Genomic DNA, 27,969 nt, shown 5'->3' on the forward strand with positions numbered 1-27,969 from the left:
TAAATAGAGAACCATACAAACATGTACCGTTTCAGCCGCACCCAGCCTTTTTTCTCGGCCGCAAAGCTCCTTTCTCCTTTCACTGTCTGCACGCATTACAAACCAACAGCTGTGGTGTTAGGAATTGTCCTGCAGAAGTAAACATGCTGAAGGATGTGTAGCCTCTCCAAGGATGTATCACATCAAATGCTTTCAGAATACTTCCCTTTTATCTCCCCTGTTACATAAGTGCCTATATGTACCTGCAGCCTCTACAATTCAAAGCCTTGGGAGACAGAGAAAGAGAGAGAGAGAGAGAGAGAGAGGAGGAAGGAGGAGGGGAAGATAGAGGGAGACAAAGAAAGAAGCATGAAAGAGAGCACAGAAGAGGGGGGGGGGGGGGGTAGAGAGACGGAAAGTAGAGAGAACAAAAGAGCAGGAGGTACCGCACAGGTGACGCAGAGGCAGAGGAGAGAGAGAGAGAGAGAGAGAGGGAGAGAGAGAGAGAGAGAGAGGGAGGGGGGTGAGAAAACATGTGGGCTGAGGCCAGTCAATTATTCAGGAGAGAAAGGTCCATCTTACCTTGGGAGCTGCTTTGAACATGCCTGGCCTGGCATCACCTTCTAATGGGCTACAGATTGACATGCTACCTGAGCAGACTCTCCTCATCCCTCAGCAGCGCTCCCTCTCTCTCCCTATACGGGCTCTTATCTGTGCTCTCTGGTGGAACGTGTAAATAATTACTCCATGACCACTCCGCCGTGCAAGCTGGAGGGTTGTTTGCACAAAGAAGAGAGGATATATTTTAAAAGGGCGATGGGTTATTTTAAGAAAAGGGCTGAATTATTTATGGCGGCCTGCTCGGAAGTGTTTGCGCGCTTGTGCCTACTGTATGTTCTGTGCATTCGGAGTTATCATAAGCAAGCTGTGTGTGTGAGAAGAAAGTGGAAGTGGCAGAATGTGAGGATGCTTATTTCTTAAAAGTGCTGCGTACGATGATTGTGTACGGCCCGAGCAATCAGGTACTCGTTTTCGTTTTTGCTTTGAGGTTTCTTTTGTATTTTGGGAAGTGTGTGTGTGTGTGTGTGTGTGTGTGTGGTGGGGAGTTGGGGAGTTCGGGGTGGGTGGATGGGTGGGTGGGTGCGCGTATCTACATGAATCCCTGCAGTTGCCATGGCTTGGAGATAAAAGGCCAGATTATTCAACTTGGCATCCATGAGGTTGGCGCCGCCTGAATATGGTCCAGTCTAAATCTGACCAAGAACTACTTTTCCTTCATCTTTCTTTCTTCCTTTCCACCCCCCCCCTCTCTCTCTCTCTCTCTCTCTTTCCCTCTTTCTCTCTCTCCTCCTGTTCCCTTTCTTCTCCCCCTCTTTCTTTCTCCGTGAGAGAGGGATATGTGTGCCAGCCCAGAGGAGAGGCTTAAAGACTGGAGGTTTGTGAAAGCGAACACCCTACTGTGGTAGACTTCCTGTGAGAGCAGCCGAGGCGCTCGCACACCGCACTTCAAAGCTTGCATACCGAACTTGAAAAAGATAATAGAAGTAGCTCTGTTGTCTTATGGCCAGTGAGCCTCTCTGTGGATCTACTTAAGTATTCAATTTCGGGTATTTTTTTATTTTTTTTTGTGTGTGGTTATTTATTTTCTCCTATTTATTCTTTGGATGTGCGTAACGTACCTTGGTGCGTGCGTGCGTGTGTGTGTGTGTGTGTGTGTGTGTGTGTGTGTGTGTGTGTATCCTCCTGGTCTTTACATTTCCTCCGCTCTGTCAGTGGCCGGAGAGTTGGAGATGGGCGAGATAAGCACTTTGTTTTTGGACATGGCCACGGCAGAATAGCATGGGGCTGGCTGGCATCCTCGCTGAGGTGTGTACTGTGGAGAATTCAGCTTGATGAGAGCCTCTATTGCCTGTCACAAGCCCTCTGCTATCTCTCTCCCTGTGTCTCTCTGGCTGTCTGTCTGACTCTCTCTCTCTTTCTCTCTCTCTTTCTCTCATATACATGGAAACACATGCTCACGCTCAGGCAGATACATACACATGCTGTAATTACCCATATACAGTACATATTCCACAAATATACACACGCAGATGCAGGCGCACACACAAAAGGACTTTGCTAAGCAGACTAGCACTCTTTGCTTTCATGTGAACATGCACACTCACACACACACACACACACACACACACACACACACACACACCACTTTCTAGCGGCTTGGCACGCTCCATTATCTCCATGTATCAATGCAGGGCCTCTGTGAGTGAATGGGCTACCTTGGATAAAGGAGATGGGAGAATGAGTTGTGCTTTTCATCATCAGACGACACCACTCTGAAAAGCAGATAAATAGCGAAAGAAAGGCAGAACGGGGGTTGGGTGAGAGAGAGCAAGAGAGGCATGCTCAGGGAGAGAGAGAGCAAGAGAGAGCGAATGTGAGCACTCAAGCCTTTAATAGCGAGGTACAATTAGAGCCTCACCTTGAGAGAGATGGACCCTTGTTATCATGGCTTGTCGCAGGATATAATCACACGTACAACTCAACGGGATGGATGACTTTTCAAGGCTGGCCGTGACTGGAGTCTGACATCACCTTGTCACGTCTCCGGGGGGTTTTCTATCTGTCATAATTAGGACAGGAGGGATTTCCATCTGCCTCTTCCATTTGGCCATTTTATTGTTTTGTTTGTGTGTCACCCTGCCTGTATGAATGAACATGTTGACATTAGCAGATTCTTGGACCTCAGACTATAGTGCTGAGTGCGGTTTCAGCCAGCCAGGATCCTAGTAAAATTAAATAAAATAAACCATAGACATTACAGTGTAGTGTAATAATTAGAAATGAGGGCGTTTGCAAGTGTGCACACATATGTGTCTGCATAAGTATGTGTGTGTGTGTGTGTTTGGAGGGCACCTGTTTGTGTCTTCCTCAGAGTGTCCCTTGGCTGGAGTCTCACTAATGTGCATGCCGCATTGCCGCCAATATGTGAGTTGCTGCACCATGGCAAAGTCCAAAGCCCAGGGGCCAATTATGGCCAAAGAACGACTCCCAAGTGGTCCTTGGAAATGTTCCACTGTAAAAAAATCCTTGCCAGCCTGTATAATATTATATTTATTTCATGTGAAAAGTGTAGTTGGGGTAGAGCCGCAGTTAATATTCATAGTGAATATTCAACTGTGTCATCCATATTTCTGTTTGAAATTTAAACTTCCTGAATGGCTCTCTAGAAAGTAGAGAAGCAGATTAAGCCAAATAGATTAATCTATGAAATGTATGCATATATGTATATTTCCTTTGAACAACTTGGCAGCAAACCATGATGCAAATGATTTAATCAATAGTTGAAGCTGTGGAAATGGCATGCTTTCGTTCGATCATGATCAATTTTATTTCCCTCACTCCCACAATTCAAACTAGCGTACCCACTGGACCCCTCCAGCAACGATGAGCCGTAACAGCAGATGATGAACGGTTGGCAGTGAAAACAGATCGCTGCACCAACTGGCCCAAGTTTCCAGAAGTGGCCTCTGGGCTAAGCTATGTGTGAATCTCTGTTCTGCGCTGTGTACCCACCAGCTGCAGCCAGAGTCCTGACTCATCTCTGAATCATCACCACTGCTAGCTGCTGCTGGGACCAGAGGAAGGCAGGGGTGCTGCAAGGAATTCTGGGGTCCCCAACATGTGACACTGGGTCTCCCACCCTGATGCATTTGCCTCACTTCAGTAATATTTTACCTTTCTGAAAGTCTCCCTCGAGCTCCCCTCCACCCCCCGAAAGTATTCCCCCTTTTCCCTTCACTAAAGTCACGCCTGGAGGAAGGCTGGGGGAGACAGAGACCCCAGGCAGCTGGATTGCAGGGTAGCATAGTGAGTAGAGAGACCGCTCTTCAGCTGAAAGATCAGTTTTTTAAGCCCTTGTGTTGGCAAGAATGCCCTAAGAAGAATGCCCTGCCCTACAAGCTCCAGGAGCGTTGTTGTGTAGCTGACCCTGCACTGTGACCTCCCTGTGAGCCGGGAAAGCAAAGAGATTTTACCTACAGGATCAATAAAATATCACATCGGGACTGGGTGAGCCTGAGACTGGGGGAGTTTGGTTTAAATTGTGAGGAAGCTTTGGGAAACTGGAGAAAATGTAATGTGTCTACACTTGGGTCAGTGGTAGCCTAAGGGCCAGAGAGGCTGGCTTGTGATTGGTTGGAATTGATAATTGGTATGAAAAGGTAGTTGCTGTCAAGGTGCCTTTTAGCAAGGCTTTTAATTCCTACCTACTTCAGCAGAGCTATAGCGGTCAACAGCTGAAGACTGCGGTTATACAGGGCAACTGCTAGGTGTGAATGTCTGTAACTGTATGAATGCAAAGCAGGGAACTGCTGAAAAAGCGTCCCTGAATAAATAAATGTGAAAAAAAAGTTGTGAGGGAGCTTTTCAAATAAAAGAAGCTGAGGTGGAAGGCCGGGGGATAAACCGCCGGGAGGTTTACAGAGGAATGGGTAAATATGAAAAGGTAATGTTCCCCAATTTCTCTCTGGCCAGGGTTGAGTGAGGTTGTGGAGGAAACTGGTGGATGAGTCCCAGTAGTCCAATAGTAATAGAGGAGAGTTGCAGCGTTTGCCTCTTCCCCCAGACTGGCTCAGCACTTGTTTCTCCCTCAATCCTCCATTTTGGATCGAAACATGGTAAACCGGGCTGTTAATTGCGACGCTAACTCAATCAGTGGAAGACTCACCGGAGACATTTTGTGTGTGTGCGTATATCTCTCTGTGTGTGTGTGTGTGTGTGTGTGTGTGTGTGTACACTTGCACGCATATGTGTAATGTTTGTCTGTGTCTTTGTGCGTGCGTGTGTGTGCGCGCACGAGTAATGAGTTTTGGTGCTGAGGTACAGAGAAAAACAGCAGAGCCTAGCTCGTCCCTGCCAAGGGACTGGATTGGAGGAGTGTGTCTGTGGTAAACAGACGATTGGTAAATGGCATCTAAGTCACACCATTTCGCGCATCGGTAGTTCATCCTCCTGATGAGGCTGATGTTGATTACTGCAGAGAGAGTGTTTTTAAGGTCGCGGATGATGATGCCATGCTGACCTCATCTTGCTTGGATGAAGGTTCCGCAACAGTCAGAAAACCGCGGCCAGACTCGACAGATAGTACACACGGAAGTACAAGGTTTAACATAATCAGGTTTAATGAACTACATATTCATGGCAGCCATCTCGGAAAGCAATAATGACAACAAGCAATAGAGACAACAACAACAACACCAAAAAACAACACAGTGTTAATCAGACGCAGATTATTTGTTACTGTTGGTGCAGGAGGATGTGATGGTTAGACATTCACAAACATTCTGTGTACTGACAGAGTATTTATACAGAAGCCGATGCCCTGAACGGAATAGTATCGATCCCATAGTGTTATTTATTATATCATATTACAAATATTTAAATATCTGTGAGAAAGCAAAATCTTTAGAGGTCATTGTTGGAAAGCAAGTCTTTGGCCAAAAGCATGAAACACCAAAATATTTTGAATTCTTGCAATTCATGTAGATAATTGAGATGTTTTCCTAAACAGTATTTGGCTTTGGTATAATGTTTTCCTTTTCCAGCACGCACCCCTTGACATTACTCAGTGAAAACCAGCCTCAAGCGTTAGTGGGTTGCTGGAATGTGCATTTAAAATCAGTATTCAGGCTTCCTCTTTTTATTGACGCGAGCAGGCAAAATACTTTTACAGAAAAGTGACAAAATGGGGGAAAAATATCTTGGTCTCCCTGCTTTAGTTTGTATGTGTCGAGACTTTTAAGCTAATTGAAGCAAAACAAAAACAAGTCAGTCAGCCAATATTGCTGACTGACTATTCACTATTAACACTACAGATGTTGAAATTGAAATATTTCCTTAATATGTTTCATGTTTCTCTCCATTTTTATTATTATTTACAAACAACATATATCTATATATCAGCCTTATTCGTCTCACTGTTATGCTGAAGACAGTGGGCGTGTTTGCTTGTTTGTTTTGCTATAGGAATTATAGATTCCCAATGCCTGTAGCAGATGGTTTGTTTCTGGCCACTGTACTTGGTCTTTTTTTTTTAAGTCTCTTTAGCTGTAGCACTACCTTACCATTGTTATTTATTGATACCGGCAGTATTCTCAAAAGACTCTTTTTAGCGCAGATGTGAAAGGTGCAGCAGTGCTATCTTTGTCTCAGTCTTCCTTCCCTACTCTTTCTTTCTTTCTTTCCCTCTTTATCCATCTCTCTCCCTCTCTCTCTTTCTCTCTCTCTCTCTCTCTCTCTCTGTCTCTCACTCTCCCTCCCTCTCTCTTGCTATCTGCCTCCCCTGGCAGTCTTCACCAGCTTGTGCAGCCTTTACTAACTAGCTGCGCGTTCTCGCTCATAGGAAAATGATGATGAGACAGCAAATCCGACACAGAGACAATGCACAGCAGCGAGATACAGAGAGAGAGAGAGAGTGTGTGTGTGTGTGTGTGTCTGTGTGTGTGTGAGAGAGAGATAGAGAGAGGGGACAGAGTACAGGAAAAGAAAAAGAACGAGAGAATGAGAGCCATCAGTCTTTTTTTATGCACTTTTACTACATATATGTTCGTCCCCGGGGAGCACTATGTCTCTGTCTGGGCCTCTGCCTCCCATTCTATGCCTTTCTCTTTGTTGTCATCATTCAACGCATTTTCCTCTCCCTCCCTCACCCTCACCCTCACCCATCCCCCCGCCCACCGTAAGTTATTAAATCTCTCCGTCCCCTCACCCCCTTCGTCCGTTTTCTCCCTCCCTCCATTCCTCTCTGCCCTGCAACCTTTCTGTCTTGTGTCACTAAGTGGACGGCTTATATAACAGCGTACACCTAGAGGGACTCCCCGCCTCCTCTCAGCCTCCTCCTCTCACTCCACCTTCTTCTCCTTTCCTCCTGGCTTGCTCTTCTAGTCCACCTTTCCTTCTCTACCTCCTCCACAGCCATCCCTCCTTTCCTCCTTTCCACTCTTCCTCTCCTCCTATAACGTTGTGCCTTTATGGCCCATCTATAGCTGCACATAAGTGACAACCAAGAAACAAAAACTCAGTAATACATCCATCCCCATACAACACATCCCCATGCTGATGAACTACATATAAACGTCTATTTTGGTAGGCTGCCACAAAGTGAGCCATGTGCATTTTAACATATTTTTCTGCCTCTGCTGCCAATAGACCTTTGGATGGTCAGAATGGTTTGGTAATGGCAGCAAGGATGAAGGGAGGCTGGTAGCATAGTTATAGCTGTACTTGCAGTACTGTGTTTCTGTAGTACTCAGCAGCAGCCTTTTACATATAAATACTATTGAGTGCTCAAACACACTCTCTCTCTCTCCCTCCCACTCTTGCTTCCTTGCTTTCACTCACTCACACCCTCTTGCTTGCTTTTCCTCTCACCTATTTCTCAATGACTGCGTCTCTCCTGTCCTGCTTTCACACACACCGCTTGCATCCATGATTCTCCTCATAGTATGTTTTCATATTCACTGCACCCTCTTTCGCCCACTTTGATCTTGGGTCTCTTTACTCCCAATTCTCCTTCCCCTATTGTACCTCTCTCCCTCTCTCCCTTTCTCTCTCCCTCTTTCTCTCTCTATTCCCCACTACTCTCTCCTACTGCTCCAACCCCCCCACCCCCCCCCCCCCCCCCCACCCACCCCAACCCCTCTCTAAATATAGTCCCTTTGAAGCATAGCTGTGTTGTCTCTTCCCGCAACACTGCAAGACAAAAGTCTGTCATCTCACATCTGAGCACCAGGGATAGAAAGCAGAGATAAGATTGATGGCCCAGAAAGAACACTGGTTAAGAGAATTGATATTCATCTGCCTCAGCGTGTGTGTAATCGCAAACGAATGGAAGGGGTGGAGCTGGAAAAGGGAATGGGAGTAGAGGAGAAGATCCAGAAAAAGGAACAGTTATAACGCCACACTTAGAAAGATGGCGAGACAGAGAGAGAGAGAGAGAGAGATATAGAGAAAGAGAGAGAGAGAGGTGTTATGACATTTTTTGATCCTCATTTTGTAATTGAATAATAATCTCTCTGGAGACCTGACCTAGTAACGTGCATGTGTGTGCATATGTGTGCATGTTTGTGTGAGCATGTCTGTGAGTTTGTGTGTGTGTGTGTGTGTGTGTGTGTGTGTGAATGTATGTGTGAGTGAGTATGTGTGTGTGTGTTTGTATGTCTGCTCATCTGCAAAATATATGCACATAGAATGTTTGTGAAAGTGTGGACGTGTGTGCGCTTCTGTGTGTGTGTGTGTGTGTGTGTTTGTGTGTGTGTGTGTGTGTAACAGAACAGAAAATGTGTAAGAAAGAATGGAGAACCAGGAGGAAAGAAATGAGAGCAGAGGAGGAAGGGGTGGGTGTAGTGGGGTGGGGGGGGGGGGTTGCCCTTTAAACATAATGCAGCACAATAGCTCCACCTACTGGTACAAATGAGTCATTACAGCTGTAGTTGTTGCAGGCTACACATCACTGTTCTTTAGATCGCAGCTAAGGACAAATCCCATCTCATCAACTCACCTGCAGGAGCCCTTCTAATGACTTCTACTTTGTCTAATTACAGATTGCGTAATTTACATAATGAGTATACTTAGTATTATAAACACCCAAGATCACAGTATGGGGGCTGAATGCCAGATCATATCAAATCATCTCATCCCAGTTGCTCAGCACTAGACAAGTAGAGCGAGGAGTCTTGAATCCTCTAAAGTGCTTGTTCATCTTACTGTACTGTCATGTATGTCACACACACACACACACACACTTCACACACACACACACACACACACACAACCTTAGTGCGACCTTCTGTACCTGCTAATAGCCTGCTCGTCCATCAGCGGGCAGCAACGGTTGCCGGGGGAGCCTGGTCCATCACATGTGCGGTGTGCAGGTCCGTCCTCCTGCGGCCAAAGCATACATCGCCACTGACGTGATCTGCTTCCGCCTCAGTGACCCCGGCCTGCGCCAGGCTCAGGGGGAAAGACAGGCGTGGAGGTTATTATTTTCTGCACCATTCTCAGCCCTTGCCACAAGGCATGGAGTGTGAAAATATGTGTTTTTATATGCATAGGGGGGAAAGGTGTAATAGCTTATCTCTTGAAAAAAGAGGGTATTTTTGTATGCCGGGGGAAAAGTTTATCACTGTTAGGTTTTTTTTATGTTGCCTGTCATTACTAATTCACATTTCTTTCTTTCTCTTCTCTCTCTCCGCTTCCCTCTCGCCTTCTCTCTCCCTCCCTCTATCTATCTCTTTCTCTCCTCCAGTCTACGGCGGGAGGGATACACGGTGCAGGTCAGCGTCAACGACTACCTGGACATCTACTGCCCGCACTACAACACCACCCAGCGGGGGACGCTAGAGCGCACCGTGGCGGAGCAGTACGTCCTCTACATGGTCAACTACCGGGGCTACCGCACCTGCGACCCCCAGCTGGGCTTCAAGCGCTGGGAGTGCAACCGGCCCCACGCGCCCCACGCGCCCATCAAGTTCTCGGAGAAGTTCCAGCGGTACAGCGCCTTCTCCCTGGGCTACGAGTTCAACGTGGGCCACGAGTACTACTACATCTGTGAGTCCGCCCAGTAAACGCTAGCGCCGGTGCGTCGCGATGGTAACAAGCGGCCTTGAGGGGTAAAGTGCAGCCGATATTTCGATCTGGGATTATAACGAGGAACCTCTCCTCGGCTGCTGTCACCCACATGTATTGACGGCGTGTGGGTGTTGCTAATAGATTCTGGAAGTTCAGCTGAGGACAGTCAGTCCAATCACAGTTTTGCAGTTTACACAGTTGATTGTTGAGGGTTGTGCAGTATGGCGGCCTGCAGAGGGCACAAGGTTGACGTGTTGTGTGTGTTTGCTCTCTGTTGTAGCCACGCCCACCCATCACCATGGCCACAGCTGCCTGAGACTGAGGGTCTACGTCTGCTGCTCCACTGGTGAGGTCCAACTCTTTGTTTTTGGCTCTCTCTCTCTTATCTCTATCTCAGTATGTCACTCCCTCCCGTCTGTCTCTGTGTCTCTCTCACTCCCTCCTAAACCTTTTCTCTGTCTCACTATCTTACTCTTTCCCACTTTGTCTCCCCTCTCTCCCACCTGTCTCTTTGTGTCACCCAAACACACACACACACACACACACTCACAAAAACACACAGAGAAACAGAGACAAAGAGATAGAGAGATAGAGAAAGAGAGAGGGAGAAAAGCTAAGATCTGACAGTCTTGTCTCAGAGAGAGGCTTTTCTGCCTTGCGCTGTCTTGGCGGGTTTTGATGATGGCGTCTGTTCCCTCGGAGCAGGGCTTTGAGAGTGATGGCTTAATGTTATTCTCTGTCTCAGTGCTATTACAGTAATGCTCTCTCTCTCTTGGTGAATGACATGCTCTCGTGAAGCCGTACAAAAGACATAAAAAAAAACAAAAAAACAAGATTCGGCTGCAAGATTCAGCTCTCTCTCCTTCTCTCTCTACCTCTTCCTATGTCTCGTTGTCTCTCTCCCTCTCTCCCCTTCTAACACTGACTCTTCCCTTTACATTGACCGTCTCTTTCTACCACCCCCCTCACTGTCTTTCTCTGCTTCTCCCCTCTCTCTCTCTCTCTCTCTCTCTCTCTCTCTCTCTCTGTCTCTCTGATGCCTGCTGCTCTGTATACTGTGTGTTATTTTTACCCCGGTAGCCTGCTCTCTCCCCTGCAGGCCTTTGATCAGGGAGCCCAGCGCTGAAAGCCTCCCCCTCTCCTCTAACCTTGTCAGCACTAATACATCCCACACTCAGGCCAGTGTCAGCCCCTGTGTACACATCACCTTAACCCCCCCATCCCAGTGTCACGGCTAATCTATTGAAGTGTCTACCACGCCTCCATTTGCCTCTGTGTGTGTGTGTGTGTTTCTGTGCCTGTGTGTGTGTGTGTGTGTGTGTGTGTGTGTACCCCTGTGTGTGTGTGTTTGAGGAGTATGGGTTTGAGCATGGTCGTGCTTGTGCATTTGTGTGTGTGGGCGTGTGTGCATTTAGTTTACACCTCACAACTCTGCACATGGTAGTATTTCAGCTATAAATTTTTTAATGTGCGCCTGTGTGCAGCTGTGTGTGTGTGTGTGTGTGTGTGTGTGTGTGTGTGTGTGTGTGCCAGCGTGTGCATGAAAGGCTATGTGTGCATTTAGTCAGTTTACGATCCACAACCTTTACACAGCAAGGTCATTTTAACAGCTTGCTATCAAAATACCCAATTCATTTCTGCTGCCTCCAGACCTTTTTCATTCTCTCTGCATCTTCCCCACCTTAACCCTTTGGAGACTTTTGGACAAGAAAGAAAGAAAGAAAGAAAGAAAGAAATGTGATTATCCGCAGCATATGCTTTAAATTTGTGAGGATTTTCAAATCGAAACGGTGAAAGAAGCTTCCGGCCCTTATGTAAACTGCCATATGTTGCTTTAGAGCAATATGGATCAGAATCAACATCAGACGCGCACACACACACACACACACACACACACACACACACACACACACATTCAGTTAAATTAGTAGAGAATGCACACAGACATATACAGATTCCACAAGCACAAGCTCTCATTCATTCATTCATGCATAAATTGGCAAATCAGAGTGACTGTAATTCCATGTCTAGACGAACAGTAAATGTAATAATGCTTTCTGTCCCCCAGTTCCAAATGGTTTTAATCTTCAGCTGGAAGTCTGGATCGCGGTCCAGGATTTCTTTGTGCTTTCTCAGTGGCAGGGACACGCTAACTGGCCCACGTTGCTCTATAACCGTATACACTTTAATGGTGCCTAAACTGCACATTTTACTCAGTGTTGTCATTTTAATGGGGTGTCAACTCTCCCTCTCTCCCTCTCTCCTCTCCTATATCTCTTGCTGTCTTCCTTTCCTTGCCCCCCCCTCTCTTTTTCTCCCTCTCTGTTTTTCCCTCTCTCTCTCCCCATTTGTGTGTATGTGGTGTGTTTCTCAGTCTCCCAGGCAGATGATGACTCCAGTCAGACTCCTCCCGACTACACAGTCAGGCCAAACATCAAAATACATGACATTGGTGAGTGACCGTGCTTCAGTCTCTGAGCTACCAAAAATGAACAGCAGCCGCTATCCAAATGCTGGTCAATACATGCTGTGGCCGCTAAGTTTGTTTGGTCTGCCAGTCATTGTGGAATGTAACCAACCATTTGTTTTGTTTATTCTATGGTTGGCAAAATAATGCAAGTGGCTGGTGAATTTTAAAATGCAAAGGCCACTGTGGCTGATGAGCAGAAACTTTCCGGCCCAGGCCCTGCTGTTCTCTGTGGTGGTGCAATATGGGTTGGGCCATCAACACTGCAATGTTTAGTGACTGAACAGCCTTCACATGCAGTTACATACATGCCTATATATACATATATGCAGGCATGCGTGTGAGCAAACAAATGCATATGTCAGCAAATGGCATGAACCTCTTTCACTTAACAGGAGACCCATTTTACATCAGGAAAAGTTTGATCGAAATGCCCATTTTTCATTCAATTATTAATAATTCAAAGAAAATAATTTACTGACTTCCGAAACTCTGAATGCCTACCTCCTAGAATGTGCCTATTTTTCCATGTTGGTCACATATCAGTGTTCTCTCTCAGACACACACACACACACACACGCACACAGAGGTAAACCTCCCTTTCTCCCCTGCGCCAAATCCGCAAGGTCAGTAGAGGTCTTGTAAGGAATGAAAGGTCCATGTTTACCTAAAGAGAAGGCACGTTAGCGAGCAAGTCAATTGTGCAGTTGAGTGGTTACATAAACCCTCTATTTTCCTTTCTTTTTTCTCCATCCCTACCTCAAACAAAAGCCTCTTGCTGGGAATCATTTAGTGTGCTTGTTTCTGGGAGCTGTAGGCTGTCTGTGACGAGGGCTAAGAGAGTGTGACCTGCCTGAGATGGAAACTCAGACCAGCAGAGACAGAGTGAAAAGAGCCCTTCAGCCATCAGCACAGAGTACCTTTAGAGAGAGAGAGAGAGAGGGAGAGAGGGAGAGAGGGAGAGAGGGAGAGAGGCAAATAGTGTGTCAGAGGAGAAAAAGGCAGAGAGAGAGAGATAGAGGAGGAAGAGTGGAAGAGTGAGACAAAGAGAGAGACAGAATGGCAGAGAGATAAAAGACAGAGAGAGGAGGCAGCGAAAGAGAAATGCAGCAGGAAAAAAAAAAGAGAGAAAAAGCCTGACGGAAAGAGGGACAGATAAGGCAGAGAGTGAGAAACAGGCAGAAAGAGAGATAAAAAAAAAAAGAGAGTGGGGGCAGAGAAAAAGGGGGGGGGGGGGGGGAGGGCTGTGCAGAGAGAGAAGGGGCAGAAGAAGAAAGGAAAGCTCAGTAGTGGGCGAATTGCTCAGCAGTAACTCAGGCTCAAGCTTACGTAGAATTTAATAATAAAAAATAAAAAAAACACACAGGCAGGGAGTCATAAAAAATCATAGCCTCTAGCGTTCTGATGCATTTGGCTGAATACACTGGGAGGAATAACACAAACGGGACACACACACATTTACACACACACACACACACACTTACCCAACAACAACCCATACCCTGGTGGCCTCGCTGACCACTGGACACCCACTGGCTGACTCACCCTCAGGACCAGAACAGCCCACAGATTGGCTTAGTATTGACCCATCTCTCTCTGTCTCTCTCTCTTTTTCTCTCTCTCTCTGTCTGTCTCTCTCTCTCTCTCTTTCTCTCTCTCTCCACATTTTCTACATGACCCCTGCTCTGCTAGCTTTGCTTCTGCGTCACCTTTGATTGATTTACCACGGTGTTTACCTGTGTACTGACCAGTGTTGCTGGAAAAAAAAAGTCATAAATTACACATTACTCGTTGCTTTTCTTAAAAGTAATGAATTACTTCACTTAATACTCCCTGAGGAAAGCAATTAGTTACACTACCTGTTACATTATTTTTGCGTTACACCCTAAAACGACTGTGCTAGACAGTTACTTGCGTTCATTGGGCCAATAAATACTGTAGACCTAAGCCCACATTAGCAGCAGAAGTGTCTAAATAATGACAGACAGAAAATCTTTCTTTCAAGGTTTTTAATAAAGATAGAACCTACAGCGCTAAAATCAGATTTTCCAAGTCATATTTACCACTTTGTTGACTCATTCGTGTACGCTGGCTGTACTCGTAATTCTGATATATCCGACATGACTTGAGGGCAGGATAAGATGAGAGAATCATTCGATAGATATTACCAATAAAGAGGTAAAGCAGGCTAAAGAATGTAATGCAAGTATCTGTTCGATCAGTAACTGTAATGTGATTACTGAAATTGGAACAGTAATGCCTAACTTTACTCTGTTACAGGCAGTAATGTGATTACAATGACGCATTACTTTGTAACAAAGCACTGGTACTAACTGGATTTATCCTTCTTTCTGGTTATTTTTTGTGGCTCCTTGCAACAGGCACCCTGCTCTGCTCTTAGTTATCCCCATATGGAGAGTGAAATTGAACAAAGATGGTGAACATCTCATAACAAACTGTGACTTTACATGTGCATGCGCTCTATATATTGTGCCTTATTGCCACAAATTTGCTACAGGAATTCAGCATCAGTCTTGCTGCTTCCTGCTTGAATTAAACATTACCTTCCCGTCTCCAGCAGCAAACCCGCTCGGTAAACGCTGTGCATCCTCCCACCTGTGACATACACACCCTTTAAACATTTTCCTTCTGTTCTGAGGTTCTGCAGCAGGCGTGCCAAAATGTTTTGACGCGGAGGGCTATGGGCTGAAACGTAGCCTAGCTTGGGTGGTGGACCAGAAAATGCAGCTGGAAATGGGATTATTTCCAAATGTAACACACAGCCATTAGCATCTTCGGTTTTATCTGATCGCTGTTTGTTAATTTGCCTTGTTTTAGGTTAGGTCTAGTCTTCTTTCTTGTCACATTACAGTGAGCAGAGTTTGAGTTTGTGTATGAGGGTGTGTAAGGGTGTAAGTGTTGTTGGCATTTATAGGATATTATTTCATGAAATGGAAGTATTTTTTGAAATATAAGTATATGTGTTGTTAGTAAAAAAAGAGAAGTCGAATTACAAATACCTAATATAGATCCTTCGCCCTATACACAGGTTTTGTTTGTGTAATATATTTTGTATTTTTTCTATATGTTTATTGATCTGTTTGTTTTGTATAGCTCACAAATGCTAAAAAAAATAATATGCCTTGTTATATGCACATTTTCTCTAAGTATATTGCACCAAAACACACCAAAATACTCCACATATACTCTCTATATGTTTTATTTGTGAAAAGTGTCTCTCTGAAGCCTTCTGGAGAGCTAAAACAGGACCTGTGAAGCACCAAGTGTGACCTGTGGGCCCCACCTTGGGCAAGCCTAGTTTATATTCTTCCTCCTGCCTGCGCTGTGTGTTTTCTGTTTACCGAGTTCATCCTGGTGCATCACGGTGTGAATGTCAGCTTTGTGTGTCACCACTGCAGACAGATGCCTTGTGTTTACTAAGAATGGCTCTGACGTGGACAAGAGTCACTCACAACCAGGACAAACCGGCCCGGGTGGATGCTGTGCTCCTATACAGAGACAACAATAACAAAATTCTGTACATTTTCCTTTCCGAGGATTCATTTCAGAAGATACCGCTTGTCACACATCAGTTGTCATGTATTTGTTGCCTGTACCTGATGTCTCTTATCGCTTTACCTTTTTTTTTTTTCTGTCTCTGAGTTTTCTCGAGTTAACCCATGACTGTCTGCCTGGAGTTTGAAAAACTCCAGGCAAGGGCTTTAACCTGCTAAACCTGAAAACTTCCGTAATATTGACTTTAGTCTCTAGGCTTAAAATTCTTCTTGAACCTGTCTCCTCCCGTTCAACTCCAGTCCTCTTTTATGACTGAGGTGGATTTAAAAGGTGAACTCAATAAGATATCATAGCTTTCCCCTGCAGTCAGTTTATTCCATAGAAAAAGGAGGTTTTCCTAACATTTTGTGCTCTCAGCGCTCTGTATATCAATGCAGCACCAGCCCAGGTTATTCTAGCAGCTATGATGGATGTGTAAGCAGTGCAGCTCAGCTTGGTTCCTTTTGGTTTATTTCGGCGTGAAATAACCGCAGATGTAACGGGAAACATTACGTACAGACAGAGCATAATGACTCGGTATAATCCACGTTAGAGCCTTTTTACTGAATATTACAAAATGTGTTCTTCCAGCTCTTTCTCCCTCTTTCCCCTCCAGCTAATGTTCCATTGTGTCTAATCAATGGCAAGGCCATAGTAATTTGGTTTGATTGAAATCCCTGTAGGATAAAAACATCATTAGTGTGAAAAGAGGAATACGTGGAAAAAAAATAGAACAGCAACAAAGTGTTTTTAATTCTCCATCCCATGGGGGAAATGGCCATATGTAGCTGCGCTGATGATAATTGGTGGTTTGTTGATAATTGCATCATGTCCTTTTCTCTGCATATGTAAAAGCACAATTTGCATGCATCACACATTGCCTTTAGATTGATGAATTAATAATGTAGTAATGGTTCTTTTCTTCCTCTCTCACACACACTCACTATCTCTCTCACTCTCTTTCTCACTCACACATTCTCTCTCTCTCTCTCTTTGTTTTTTCGCTCTCTCTGACACTTTCTTATTCTCCCATTCGGTGTTTTGTCTCTCCAGATGAGTTTAACCCTGAAGTTCCCAAACTGGAGAAAAGCGTCAGTGGCAGCAGCCCATCACGCGATCGCCTTCTTCTCACCGTGGCAATGCTGCTCATGTCTGCCACCCTGTTGTCCTAGCGACTGTCGCCAGGAGTGACACTTCATGCATAGCTGGACCACCTTGTCCAAAGGGCTTTGTATCCACCGACCATGAGATTTTGAGCTGAAAGTGGGCAGAAACAAAGGAGAGAACCGATTAGAAACACAATCAAAATGATACAGAACAAACCTTGGACATAATTTACTGGACTTAAAAAAAAAAAAGGAGAGGCCTTTTTGCTATCATATTTACACCAGTGTGTTTTGACACGCCATGTGTTGTTGGACATCATTGCCATATGAATACCACAGCATTTCATGTAGGTGCCTGTGCCACAACATGGAGACCACAAACCAATATTCAGAATATGAATCAGACTTCTGTGCTGCTGTCGTGCCTGGCAGCCTACTGGCAAGGCTGTCGCATGCAGTGATAGCAGGGCAAGTGAAAGTGGATTAGTATTGAGTTGGATGTAGGCTACACTCCCTTAACCGTAGCATGGATGTCAATCTCCTGAGGAATTCAAGCTGCACCCAAGAAAGAAAGCACGGTTTCCGTAACTGTAACCTTTGAGGAATATAATGGACAGAACAGGAGTGGACTTTGCCGTGGAGACCCAATGGATTGTAGGCTTTGGACCGCGGACCAAAGTGCGCTAATGGATTAAACTCAACTTTGATGTGATGCAGTAAAGAGCGAGCTGGACTCTGAAACTGTACTGATCTTACTTGGGCTCTGCTGGGCATTTATATAGTCAGTCAGTGATGTGAACTGCTGCCATTGTCCTGGAAGATGAGGAATGTTTTCACATTGGTGTGAGGGAGCTGCTGATACAGGAGCCCGCGGTGTTTCTTAGGAAAAGGGAAAGACTTTGTGAGGATATCCATGGGCCTTTCAAGAATCCATTTTCTCCAGACATCAAAAATACCCCCGGCTTTGTGATAGGTACAGACGCAAAGCCTGCATTTCTTAGAGGAGTAGTGAGTGCCTGCTTACAACTAGTCCTGTGTCTGTATTTCCTGCCTTCACACTCTAACAACCCTAGAAAAGTACAGACTCTGGACTAGTAATTTGCCAGCACTTAGATGTGGTAGATGTGGTAGATCTGTGTTTTGTTCCGATGCATTTACCCTCAGCACTTCGCTTAGGTTTTCCGGATGTCAAACCTTTCTCCTCGCAGCAATCAACAGAGAAGCTCTGAATACCACTAATTTACAATTCTGAAAACCTCTCTCAGCAGCAAATTCCCTTTCAATCCAGATGATCTGGTCTATTCGTTTCCCACTTCAGAGGACCCCAGCCAATCAGTACTGATGGCCATTACAGCAGTCACAGTCACCATGGAAATGACCCCATACAGTCGCCAGAGCGCGGCAGGTGCCTGAGGAGAATTTGTGCTTTGAGTCACAAAGTAACGCTGCCGCCATTTTGTTAAAAAAAAAAAAACACGTGTGAATGTGCAAATAAACAGAAGTTCACTTTTTTATATTGTAATACAGGACAACGTAGGCTGGCATTAATCAGATTACAATGTTGTGCTTTTTTAATTTATTTACTTTTAAATGTATTTATTTTAACATTAAATTATGTTATTTATCTACCTAATTTATTAGTGTACATTTGTAGGCATTTTCTCAATAAGCTATTGTGCCATTTTTTTTATTTTTGTATTTTATTTTTTTTAACGGTGGAATTTCTACTGGAGCATTTGCTTGTGTAGATAGATGGTCAGATGTAATTCAGCCTGACAGATAGAGCAGGTTATTGGTTATGACTAGTGAGCAGGGACACACACTCAGTAACCCTGCTCTCATGTAACAGATACTGCTAACCAGATTATGTTGCCGAGAAGCATCTCATAAACCAGTTGTGACCGCAGAGGAAATTAGAGAAAGAGGTGATATTGATGGAAGGACAGCATTCCTCAAGTGCTGCACTTGCAACATTCACAACAAGAAACAAGGAGTCTGCATTGTAATGTATATTTATAATACATGCCAGTTATGGAATGTGCGTGTGCGTGCCAATGCGTGTGTGAGCGTGTATGCAAGTCTTTATCCGCCTGCTTGCGTGTGTGTGCGTGCGTGCGTGCGTGTGTATGCGAGCAAGAGAAAAAAACATATGTGTGCACATTTGTGTGCGTATGTATGTAGAATGTGTTTTGTCCGCGCTTTCGAGTATGTGGCATTTAGAAATTTCGTATCCGTTAAGGAATTGTTTGTAGGATCTGAATATGCAAGTGTGTATGAGAGAATGTGCTCTTCTGTAATGTTAGTTTACGTTACGGGGCGTGGGAAGGGGGCAAAAAGCATTTACTGATGTTGAAGACAACCACAAGAAATGTGTTTACCTTTGACAAGAATGAATAAAAAAAAAAACTGTAAATTGAACCAAGAATGATTAAAACAATGACAATTAAAATCTTTTTTGCAAATTTATTTTTGTGTATTTATTTCTCAATATATAATATACTGACTATATTTTGAGCGCAGGCTTCTTCACTCTGCCTCCCTCTGCCCTTTCTTTATCTTAAGTTTCCCATTCACCTTCACTCACCCTTCCCTTCACTAGTGTTTGTTTTTGTTGAGCACTACTTGAAATCACCACTCTCTTTCCCTCACACTTGACTTTTAGATATGTTGGTGCTAAGCAGACATGTAAAAACACAGTACTCACATGCTCTTAGAGTGAAACGATCACCCTTTTTCACATGGCCCATCCTTACTGCGCCTCGCTTCGCTTCACAAACACCGCTTCTGCCATAAAACATAATGACAACATGGGGGGAAAAGTCACGGCTCCAAATCTCTTCCCCCGCACCCCCCCCCCCCCCCCCCGCACCCCTCTCTCTATCTATCCATCTCTCTCTCTCTCCTGCTCTGCCCTTTCTCTCCCAAAAAACACCTGCAAGCCATTCATGTCTCCACAGATCTATCTCCCTCCGTCTCTCCACTCCTCCCTCCTTTCTCTTTGCCCCTGTCAGCTTCTTTCTAATCTTTGTACGCAGAACAGAAAGAAGTTGACAATAGGGAGGGACACATCTCTCAGATGCAGTAATGTCCATGTCAGAGAGACAGAGGGGGCAGATAAGAATTTGTCTTTGATGTTATACATCAGACCTGAAATCACATGACAGAGAGAGAGAGAGAGAGAAGTAGAGCAGATGCTGCTGTTGGCTGTCTGTGCTGCTCATTTCCAGGCCTGGGTCAAATAGTATTTGTGTGTGTGTGTGTGTGTGTGAGAGAGAGAGAGAGAGAGAGAGAGAGAGAGAGTGTGTGTGTGTGTGTGTGTGTGTGTGTGTGTGTGTGTTTGGAGGGGATGGGGTGTCAAATGGGGAGGGGGGTTTGAAAGTTGGGAGTTTTGAAAGTTAATTCAATATAATTTTCTCTGATTGACAACAGACATTACATAACCTGATTTGCCCTTAACCAAACAGGCTCCAACAAACAACTATCTGCAAATATTGTTTGATCCATGTCTATTCATTTCTATTCTATAGCTGTTTGGCTCTCGGTGTACGAGTCCATGTAGCCTCTACTGTGAGGGAGTTATAGCATAATATATAAAAACGGCTTCTGATTGCATCTGACACTTGAGCTTTTAGCTGACAGACAGATAATTACCATGTGTTTGCTCAATATTAGGCCTTGGCTTGCAGTCCCTAGCCTACTTATAGGTTAGGACTTGCACATTAACGTTTCACTGTTTTGACACTGAGGGAATGAGGATTTTAGCTTCTGCTCCAGGGCCCGACTTGACAACTTAAACCATCATTTTGCAGGAAATAGGCTGGCTTCATTTTTGGCAATAACGATGACTATAGTTTGTTATGTAAGGGCATTAGAACTGTCATATTCACACCTCAAATTCATGGTGGGGGGGGGGTTATGTTTTGCTTGTGTCGAAATGAAACATTAATTGATCTGCTTACTATTCAAATGAGAAGATCAGAAGTGTTGCCAGCGGATTAAATTAATTACAGACACAGAGCTTCACATGTTTCCACCTTGAAATAGATATTTAACAAGGACTCTGCCCAGACTCTAACTAAGGAAGACATTCCATTAGCAAAGGGAGATGACCTTTTCTCCGTTTGGAGGCATATTATCGTTTTCTGAATCATTTACTGTGAGATAAGCCATCTGTAGCATGGGCAGGCCGACGCCGTCTAGAAGAATTCCCCTGACAAGCTGCACCGTCTGGCCCAGACAATGAAACAGATGCCTCCTCCTCGGAGAACTTGTTATAGCTCAGGACATCAGCGAGACAATCACGGAGACTGATGCTGCCTTCACGTGCTCCCCGTAAGCTCCGTTTTTCCAGATGTCCAAGCTCAATGAAGTGCTTTGGGTCGGGAAATGATAAAACTGACCCTGTACAAAAGTAGTTTTGTGGTGGCCAGTGTTTTATTTTTAGAAACCAACCGGAGAAAATACATCAGGCACATAATTGATGTTTTGATTAGCTTATTAGCCAAAAGTTGTTGCAAGTTGTACATGCATGACAACTAAAACTTAAACAAAGAGTGAAAATAGAAGCAGATATCCACGCTAATTATTTGCATAAGATGCTAAACAATAACACATAATAATAAAATAAATCACTTTTACCATCAGGTGTTGACACTGCTTCCATCCTGTCTGCCCTCTAAACATCTAATGAACTCAGGTATCAGAAAATTCCCACTTTCCAGTTCACTATGTTCGGTCGTTAATGTGTTCAGATTATGATATTTCCGACAGCACTTAAAGGCAACACATCTCGCAGGTATTTCAATATGAACGTGGGGGAGTGAAAAGTCTGGTTTCAATTTCACATTTTCTCGTGTGAAAGACGAACTTAGGGACTTTCCAACTAGATTTTTATTAAAAAAATATATTTTGATATGGGCAACATCTCTGCCAGGTAACATACTTGCAGATAGCAGATATCATGTCCTGTTTAGAGACATGGAATATCAATTTGAACAACTATGCTACTCATCACCCATAGAGGTCGCCAAAGCCTTCTTTCACCCGGGGGTGCTGGTGGTGAAAGTGTCAGTGAGATGCATACAGTATGCAGCAGGACATCTGAAAAGCATTATGTAACAGGGTTTAAGTAAGTCTGCCTATAAGATAGAGATTGGATTTTGAAAAAAACAATGCAGCTTCTGATGACGACGCTGGGCTGGTTTATGTGTTACGTGGTTCTTGTTCCCTGAATAGATTTTTTTGTTATCTTTATTCATGTAGGCTAAGCACGTCTAACTTTTGGATTAGGTTAACATTTGCTGCTGAGGTTCAATAGGACTGTACATCTGCTCTACAATGCACTATCTCAGTATGCTGATTCAGCGTAGTGTGGCGTTGCTGAAGCCTGTGTTTAATCATGGTTTAATCATATCAATTAGGCGGCCCAGGGGCATCCAGTATTAATTAAACAACATTCACACAACTAGAAATTAGTGAATCAAGTGAAGTCACACAGGGCAAAAATAAATGTTTATAAAAAAAACGGTATAGAATATTATCTGTTATGTAATTGCTGATGGGGGTGAGTTGACCTACTGTACTAACAGTTTTCCTCAGGCCTTCGGGATTATAATAGTTTAGTGATGATGGCTGCGTAACAGTGTCCTGGTATCTTGGTTGCCAGAGCATTAGGTGAACCCTAATGATCTCGGGGTCACAGTGACAGCACGCACCTGTTCACCGAGTCGCAGGTGGGATCCCAGGTGCACGTCCCCTGGTCTCTAAGTATCCCAATAGGACCTCTTCGAATCTCACCAGGCTTTGGGATCTGACTTGACGTTCCTCTGGCTGCGGGTCGTTGTGAGTCAGCTCTCCTCCTCCTCAGATGGAGGCTGACCCAGGTGGAGGGCTGGGCTGAGATGAGGTGAGGAGACATTTTGGGATGCAAAACGACATCCGTTAATGCCCTGGGAAATATGATGCCAGCTCCCCCCAACAAAGACACTCAGAGGATGGGGAAGGTGATGTGACAATCCGCTGGTGACGCACTGCCAGCTAGCAGGCGTGACCAAGCAGGTAACAAGTGTGATTTCTTTGTTTTTTTCCTTTGTTTATTAAGTGTTACAGCTGTTGTATGGATTTGATTCATGCAGAACTGGGGAGAGAGGCGTCTATGGGGTTGGTAATCTTATTAATAGTCTCCTTTGAGCTCATAATTGGCCCTGAATACTTGGAGAGAGCGTGCGTCTGGCTTCCTCAAAGCAAAATTTGTAATTTTAGAGCAAGGACAATATAGCTGTTCCCATGCGATAGGCAAAAACCTTGCATTTATTGAAGAATAATCATTATCAGCTTAATTTAAATGAAAACTTCTAATTCTACAATAAAAACATACTAATTTAAGGTTTTCTGTGGCAGTCTTTCTTGGACATGCTGTTAAGAGATGCACAAAGACCCATCTGAAAGGAGGGAAATGTCAATGTGCATCTTAATTAGAAAGGCGTTAAGCTTCCTAGAGGGCTTTGCTTTTGCGCACATTAATTTGGGCTCTTGCCAATCCTCTCCAGATCAGTTGGCTAATGTGTTGACAAGTGGAGGAAACTTATCGCAGAATATCAAACACACCACATTTGCTGTCTGCAGCAGCCTCTAGTACTCACAGCAACAGAGCGTGTGTGAAAATGTTCGGAATATTAAAAAGGGTAAGATTACTCTAACCCTGGGGTAGATGAAGCGGAGGTAGATAGAACTAAGCAGGTTTTTCTCCCCCCGACAAGCCATCACTCGTGCACCAAATTTGTTTTTTAAGGCCTTTGCCTGTCCAAAGTAGAAACCAGAGGTGTCTTCATCTCCCTATAAATAGTGCTTGCGTTTCTAAAAAAAATTAAACTCGCATAACCTTCCTTTTTAGAATGTAATCCGTTATCTGTTTTTCCATTTAAGAGGCTAAAGCTCCTTATGAATTATAGAAAACACATTTGAACTGTGCTGAAAGCTGCAGTGTTCCTCTGCAGAAACTGATTAGCAAAAACTTCCCGGCCCTCCCCCATGTGTGAGTTTATAAATGGATATAAGGTTTAAGATGCTTTAACTGATTTTTTTTTTTTTTCGGCCTGCATTAACGCTGCCATCTTTTGCAGATTTTCTGTGGGAAAGTCGAAGAAATCAATGAATTTGTAATCAAGTGAAAAAACTGACTGTAACAGCCTCACAGAATCCCAGCCTGGGATTGTTTTTCTTTTTAGCAGTAGTCGTTTTTTCCTCCCTGCAGCCATCGCTCGTGAAAAATCTGTCACTCGTCTCTTCTTCCTTCCTGTGTTGTTTTTCTTTCACACGGTTTCTCTGATTTTCCCTACATCTCTCCCTGTACTCTGCCTGTTCTCATTTGTGTCTAATCTGTCTATCATCAGGTTGCTTTTCCTCTGACCCCTCTTAACCCTTGTCTTTCGTTTCAGACAGTCATACCTTCCCCTCCAGTCTCCACACTGTTCCCTAATCACCCCCCCCCCACACACACACACTCACTCCCCCCCTCCTTCTCTCTCTAGATTTAGCTGTAATCCCCCATTTCTGGTTGCTACATCTGCACAGCACTCAACAGCTGGGGACCTATTCACACAAACAGCCACAGCCCCTGTGCATGTGTGTGTGTGTGTGTGTGTGTGTGTGTGTGCATGTACGCAGATATGTACATGTGCCCACACTTTGGGCATCTGGTCAAAACTTAAGCCTAGGAATAGCTAATGCTTGTCTCCAAAAAAGATGACAGACTATTTCTGTCAGGCTGAACGATTTGGCATGTTGGCTCTAAACTGACACAAATAACAATCAAAGGAAATGGATAATACCGTTTCAAATTCAGAGAAATCTAGGAAGAGAGTAGCAATTGTCTCGTTTGTAAACAAATCTTAAAAGGAAAAAAATCCAACCTAAACAGAACCTATATGTTGTATTACTATGAACTTGGATTTCTCAGTTTTGATTGGTGAATCTCAACAGCTCTCTCCCAAAGTTAAAAACACGAGAGCCAACACTCTCTTTATGGTGCCATCAAAAGATAAATCCTGGAGCTGTTCCACTGACAGACAATGAGAGACCTACTTTGTGGACTCAGTGACAGTAGCCAAGGTGGTTTTATGGTGATCTGGGCACATTTTCTAGTTAAGAACTGTTATTACTGTAATGGAATATAACCAAGTCAACTCATTTGGTTTTAAAGCTAAAACAAACCGTCTCCAATTCATTGTCAATGGAGCAATCCTAAGTTTTGTCTCTCTGTGACATTACAAGTTAGTCTCAGTTCTCTGATTTCTAGCTTTAACAGGAAAATACACAAGTTTACAAATACTCATTTAACTGCATAAGACCATACAAAGAACATGGTGGATTTTTGGTTGAATGACAATGATTCGTTTTGTCACAAACAGTTTTGGAACGATTTCACATTTCAGATAATTAGTCAACTGCTGTCAACTCCCTGATCTAGGGAGGATCCACTGACATGAAGGGTCATTTCATCAGGAGGTACTGTGTGTTCATTGTACTTCTTAACATAATTTGTACCTTGTGTGAGCACTTGTCACACCCATTTATTACAACAGAGTAGTTCAGATGTCATGAGGTGTCTTGACTCATCTGATTCAGGGAATGTTTTTCTCTGTCATACTGACGCAATCATTTTCCCAAAAGCCTTTTAGTTTCATTGAGCTTTTTTCTGTTGTTTATTTTTCAGCATTTGATACACCGTTAAGACATTTTGTGTCATGAAAATACACATTCACAATGAAACAAAACCGTCACCTAAGAAATATGCAAACCAACTTAATGAAAACATTCAAGATTCCTCAGTCTGTGTTTATAATTTGTCAGCGTTTTCATCATGTTTCTTCAACAGACATGCAGTGACCTCAACAAACTATTTCCAATGATTCTTGGAGTATAAATAATCCTAAAAGCCTAAGCTAAATACCCATTCACAGCGCATAAGACTTGCATGAGCCACAGATTACACCAGCAGCATGTAAAGTGGTAACGGCCACAATGATAGATGAGATGTTAATACTGACTGGGACTGATGACGCATTCATGTCATATCATGAGAAGCGAAAGAATGCGATGACATCTCATTGCTACAACTTGTAACTTGGATTTTAGGATCCCATTTGCCAGTCCTTCTCTTCTTAAAATAGGTAAAATAATGTAAGTAGAAATGACATATGAAGAAGTTATTATGTATTTTAATGCGTTACTGAACTGCTAACAAATATTTTGCTAAAAACAACGATGTTGCATTATCCTCGCTTCACAAAGAAATGAAATGCTGGAATGCTAAGCTAAGTATGGCTAGCATTTTTTTGGTTTTTATTTTTTCATTGCAGCTTCAAAACCCATAAGAATCTACCACAATAAATAAAGACATGCATAATAGAGGAACCGTTGAAAGCAAAAATAGTCAATATTAGTGCCAGATGTAGTTTAATACAATTATTTTACACCCCTATTCATTTTCATGTTAGACTGAAAGGGAGTAGGATCCAAAATCCCTTATTTGGGCTGAAAAATTATGTCCCGCTTGAGAAGACAATGGCCCTCATTCACCAAGCTATTGTAGCCGTACGCTCATTTCACAGCAAAAGTCGGTATTTTTCAATTCCACATGCGCCAAAGGCATATAATTTTGGGTGTCATATAAATAGTCAATTGTTTTCACATGATGCTCAAGCAACGGCTGCATTTGATTTATAAATTTACAATGTCATTTGCGTCATTTTGGTGGCATGAGAAAGGTTCATGAATCAGATGTGGCAAGAGTCTTAGGATTGTTTCCGCGGTAGATTCTACATTCTTTTCCACAATGGCTTGATGAAGAGGACCAGTGAGTGTTGGCTGTCAAAGAGCCACACCTGTGCCTAATCAAACCTCTCCCTTTATATCTGTGTGCTTCAGTAAACACTGAGGGAAGCTGGGACTGAAGCAAAGCCACATCTGACCAGCCTGGAGTCTGAAAAGGCTGCTTCTTCTTTTACGGACTGTTGGATTCAGCCCCAAAAGGGAGAATATACACAAAAGCCGAAAGATTAGGATTATTCATCAATCTCTCCTCCTAGATCCCTTTTAGTATGCATCTGTGTGTGTGTGTGTGTGTGTGTGTAATGTTAATGCTAACATTAAAGGAATGCACCGACTTGTGGAAAAATATGGTCTTCAATCAAATAACAAATAACAAATAATGTTTAGTTTTCATGTAGTTTGCTATGTTGTACGTTAACATCATAAAGTACATGCTAGTTTTTCATCATCTCAGGAGCACTTTGGCACATTAAATCCTCTACAAACTGACCGAAAACTGCCACAAATCTTCTCGTCGTACAAAAGTGTTGATCAAACAGCTTATCTATCAAAATCAGCTGAAGGGCCCTGATGAGTCAAAACTTGATTGTTGGTGTCCTGGCCTGGCCTGGCCTGGCCTGGTATGGCTTCTCTGCAGAGTCAGAGGTCACTGAATGGCCACTAAAATGGCTTGTAATCCCAATCCCTTCCACGGAGCATTGATAGAGCTATTAGACTTATTTTTCCACCCACGCTGGCACTCCTCTTTCTCTCTTTCCTGCTTTATCGTTGGTTAATTCCCAATGTGAGAAATGGGGAGTTCAGGCTCAGAGATCAGCGGTTGTCCCCGTGTAGCACTGCTGTGTTATGACTGCTCCGTCAAGTGAATAAGTGCGTGTCTAAGCGTTAGTGTGTGTGTGTGTGTGTGTGCGTGTGTGTGTGTGTGTTTGTGTTTGTTATGTGATTGATGGTGTGTGCACTTATATAAACATTTGAGATGGGTCTGTTTGCCAAGATATCCAAGATTTCTTATGCAAAAGCTAAATGGTAGTTGAAGTGAAAGCAGCGATTTAGAAAATGTGTTTGGATAATGGGGAGAGTTGAGCCAGTGAGTGGTCATGTGTGATGTGCCCTAATGTTACCGAGCAGTGGATCCATTCAACTGTAACAAGTCGGAGAAGCCAACCATAGGTTTCTCTTATTTTTCCTCTAAAATGAGGGGGATGCAGACCATAATTTGTGTGTATTTTATATATATATGTATATTATTTTAAAGTGAAAGGAAGAGAAGGAGAAGGAAAGAGGAAGAAGAAAGAGAAGAAACAGTCCTGAATTTATAGATTTAAGGGTGCACACCCGGTGGCACACAATGTAAAATGCAGCGTTGAGGCTGGTAGAGGCTGCCCAATCCTCTCAGTGATGGTC

General features: G+C 43.8%; 1 protein-coding gene and 1 long non-coding RNA gene across 2 annotated transcripts in view; one reads left to right on the forward strand and one right to left on the reverse strand.

The window, feature by feature from the left end:
* Positions 1-16,882, forward strand: part of efna3a (ephrin-A3a) — a 49,006-nt gene extending 32,124 nt beyond the window's left edge. Inside the window, exons 2-5 of the mRNA XM_071908287.1 lie at positions 9,284-9,585; positions 9,887-9,952; positions 11,981-12,058; positions 16,682-16,882. Coding sequence (XP_071764388.1) covers positions 9,284-9,585; positions 9,887-9,952; positions 11,981-12,058; positions 16,682-16,800 — 565 coding nt within the window. The 3' untranslated portion in view covers positions 16,801-16,882. The remainder of the gene's footprint in view (positions 1-9,283; positions 9,586-9,886; positions 9,953-11,980; positions 12,059-16,681) is intronic.
* LOC139918801 (uncharacterized) lies at positions 16,178-19,579 on the reverse strand. The gene is made up of 3 exons (XR_011784977.2): positions 19,439-19,579; positions 17,491-17,613; positions 16,178-16,885 (listed from the first exon to the last, which is right to left on the reverse strand). It is a non-coding gene; the product is annotated as an uncharacterized LOC139918801 (long non-coding RNA).
* Between the last annotated feature and the right edge of the window lie 8,390 nt (positions 19,580-27,969).

Source organism: Centroberyx gerrardi, chromosome 19, assembly GCF_048128805.1.
Source record: "Centroberyx gerrardi isolate f3 chromosome 19, fCenGer3.hap1.cur.20231027, whole genome shotgun sequence".
Classification (NCBI taxonomy): Eukaryota; Metazoa; Chordata; class Actinopteri; order Beryciformes; family Berycidae; genus Centroberyx; species Centroberyx gerrardi.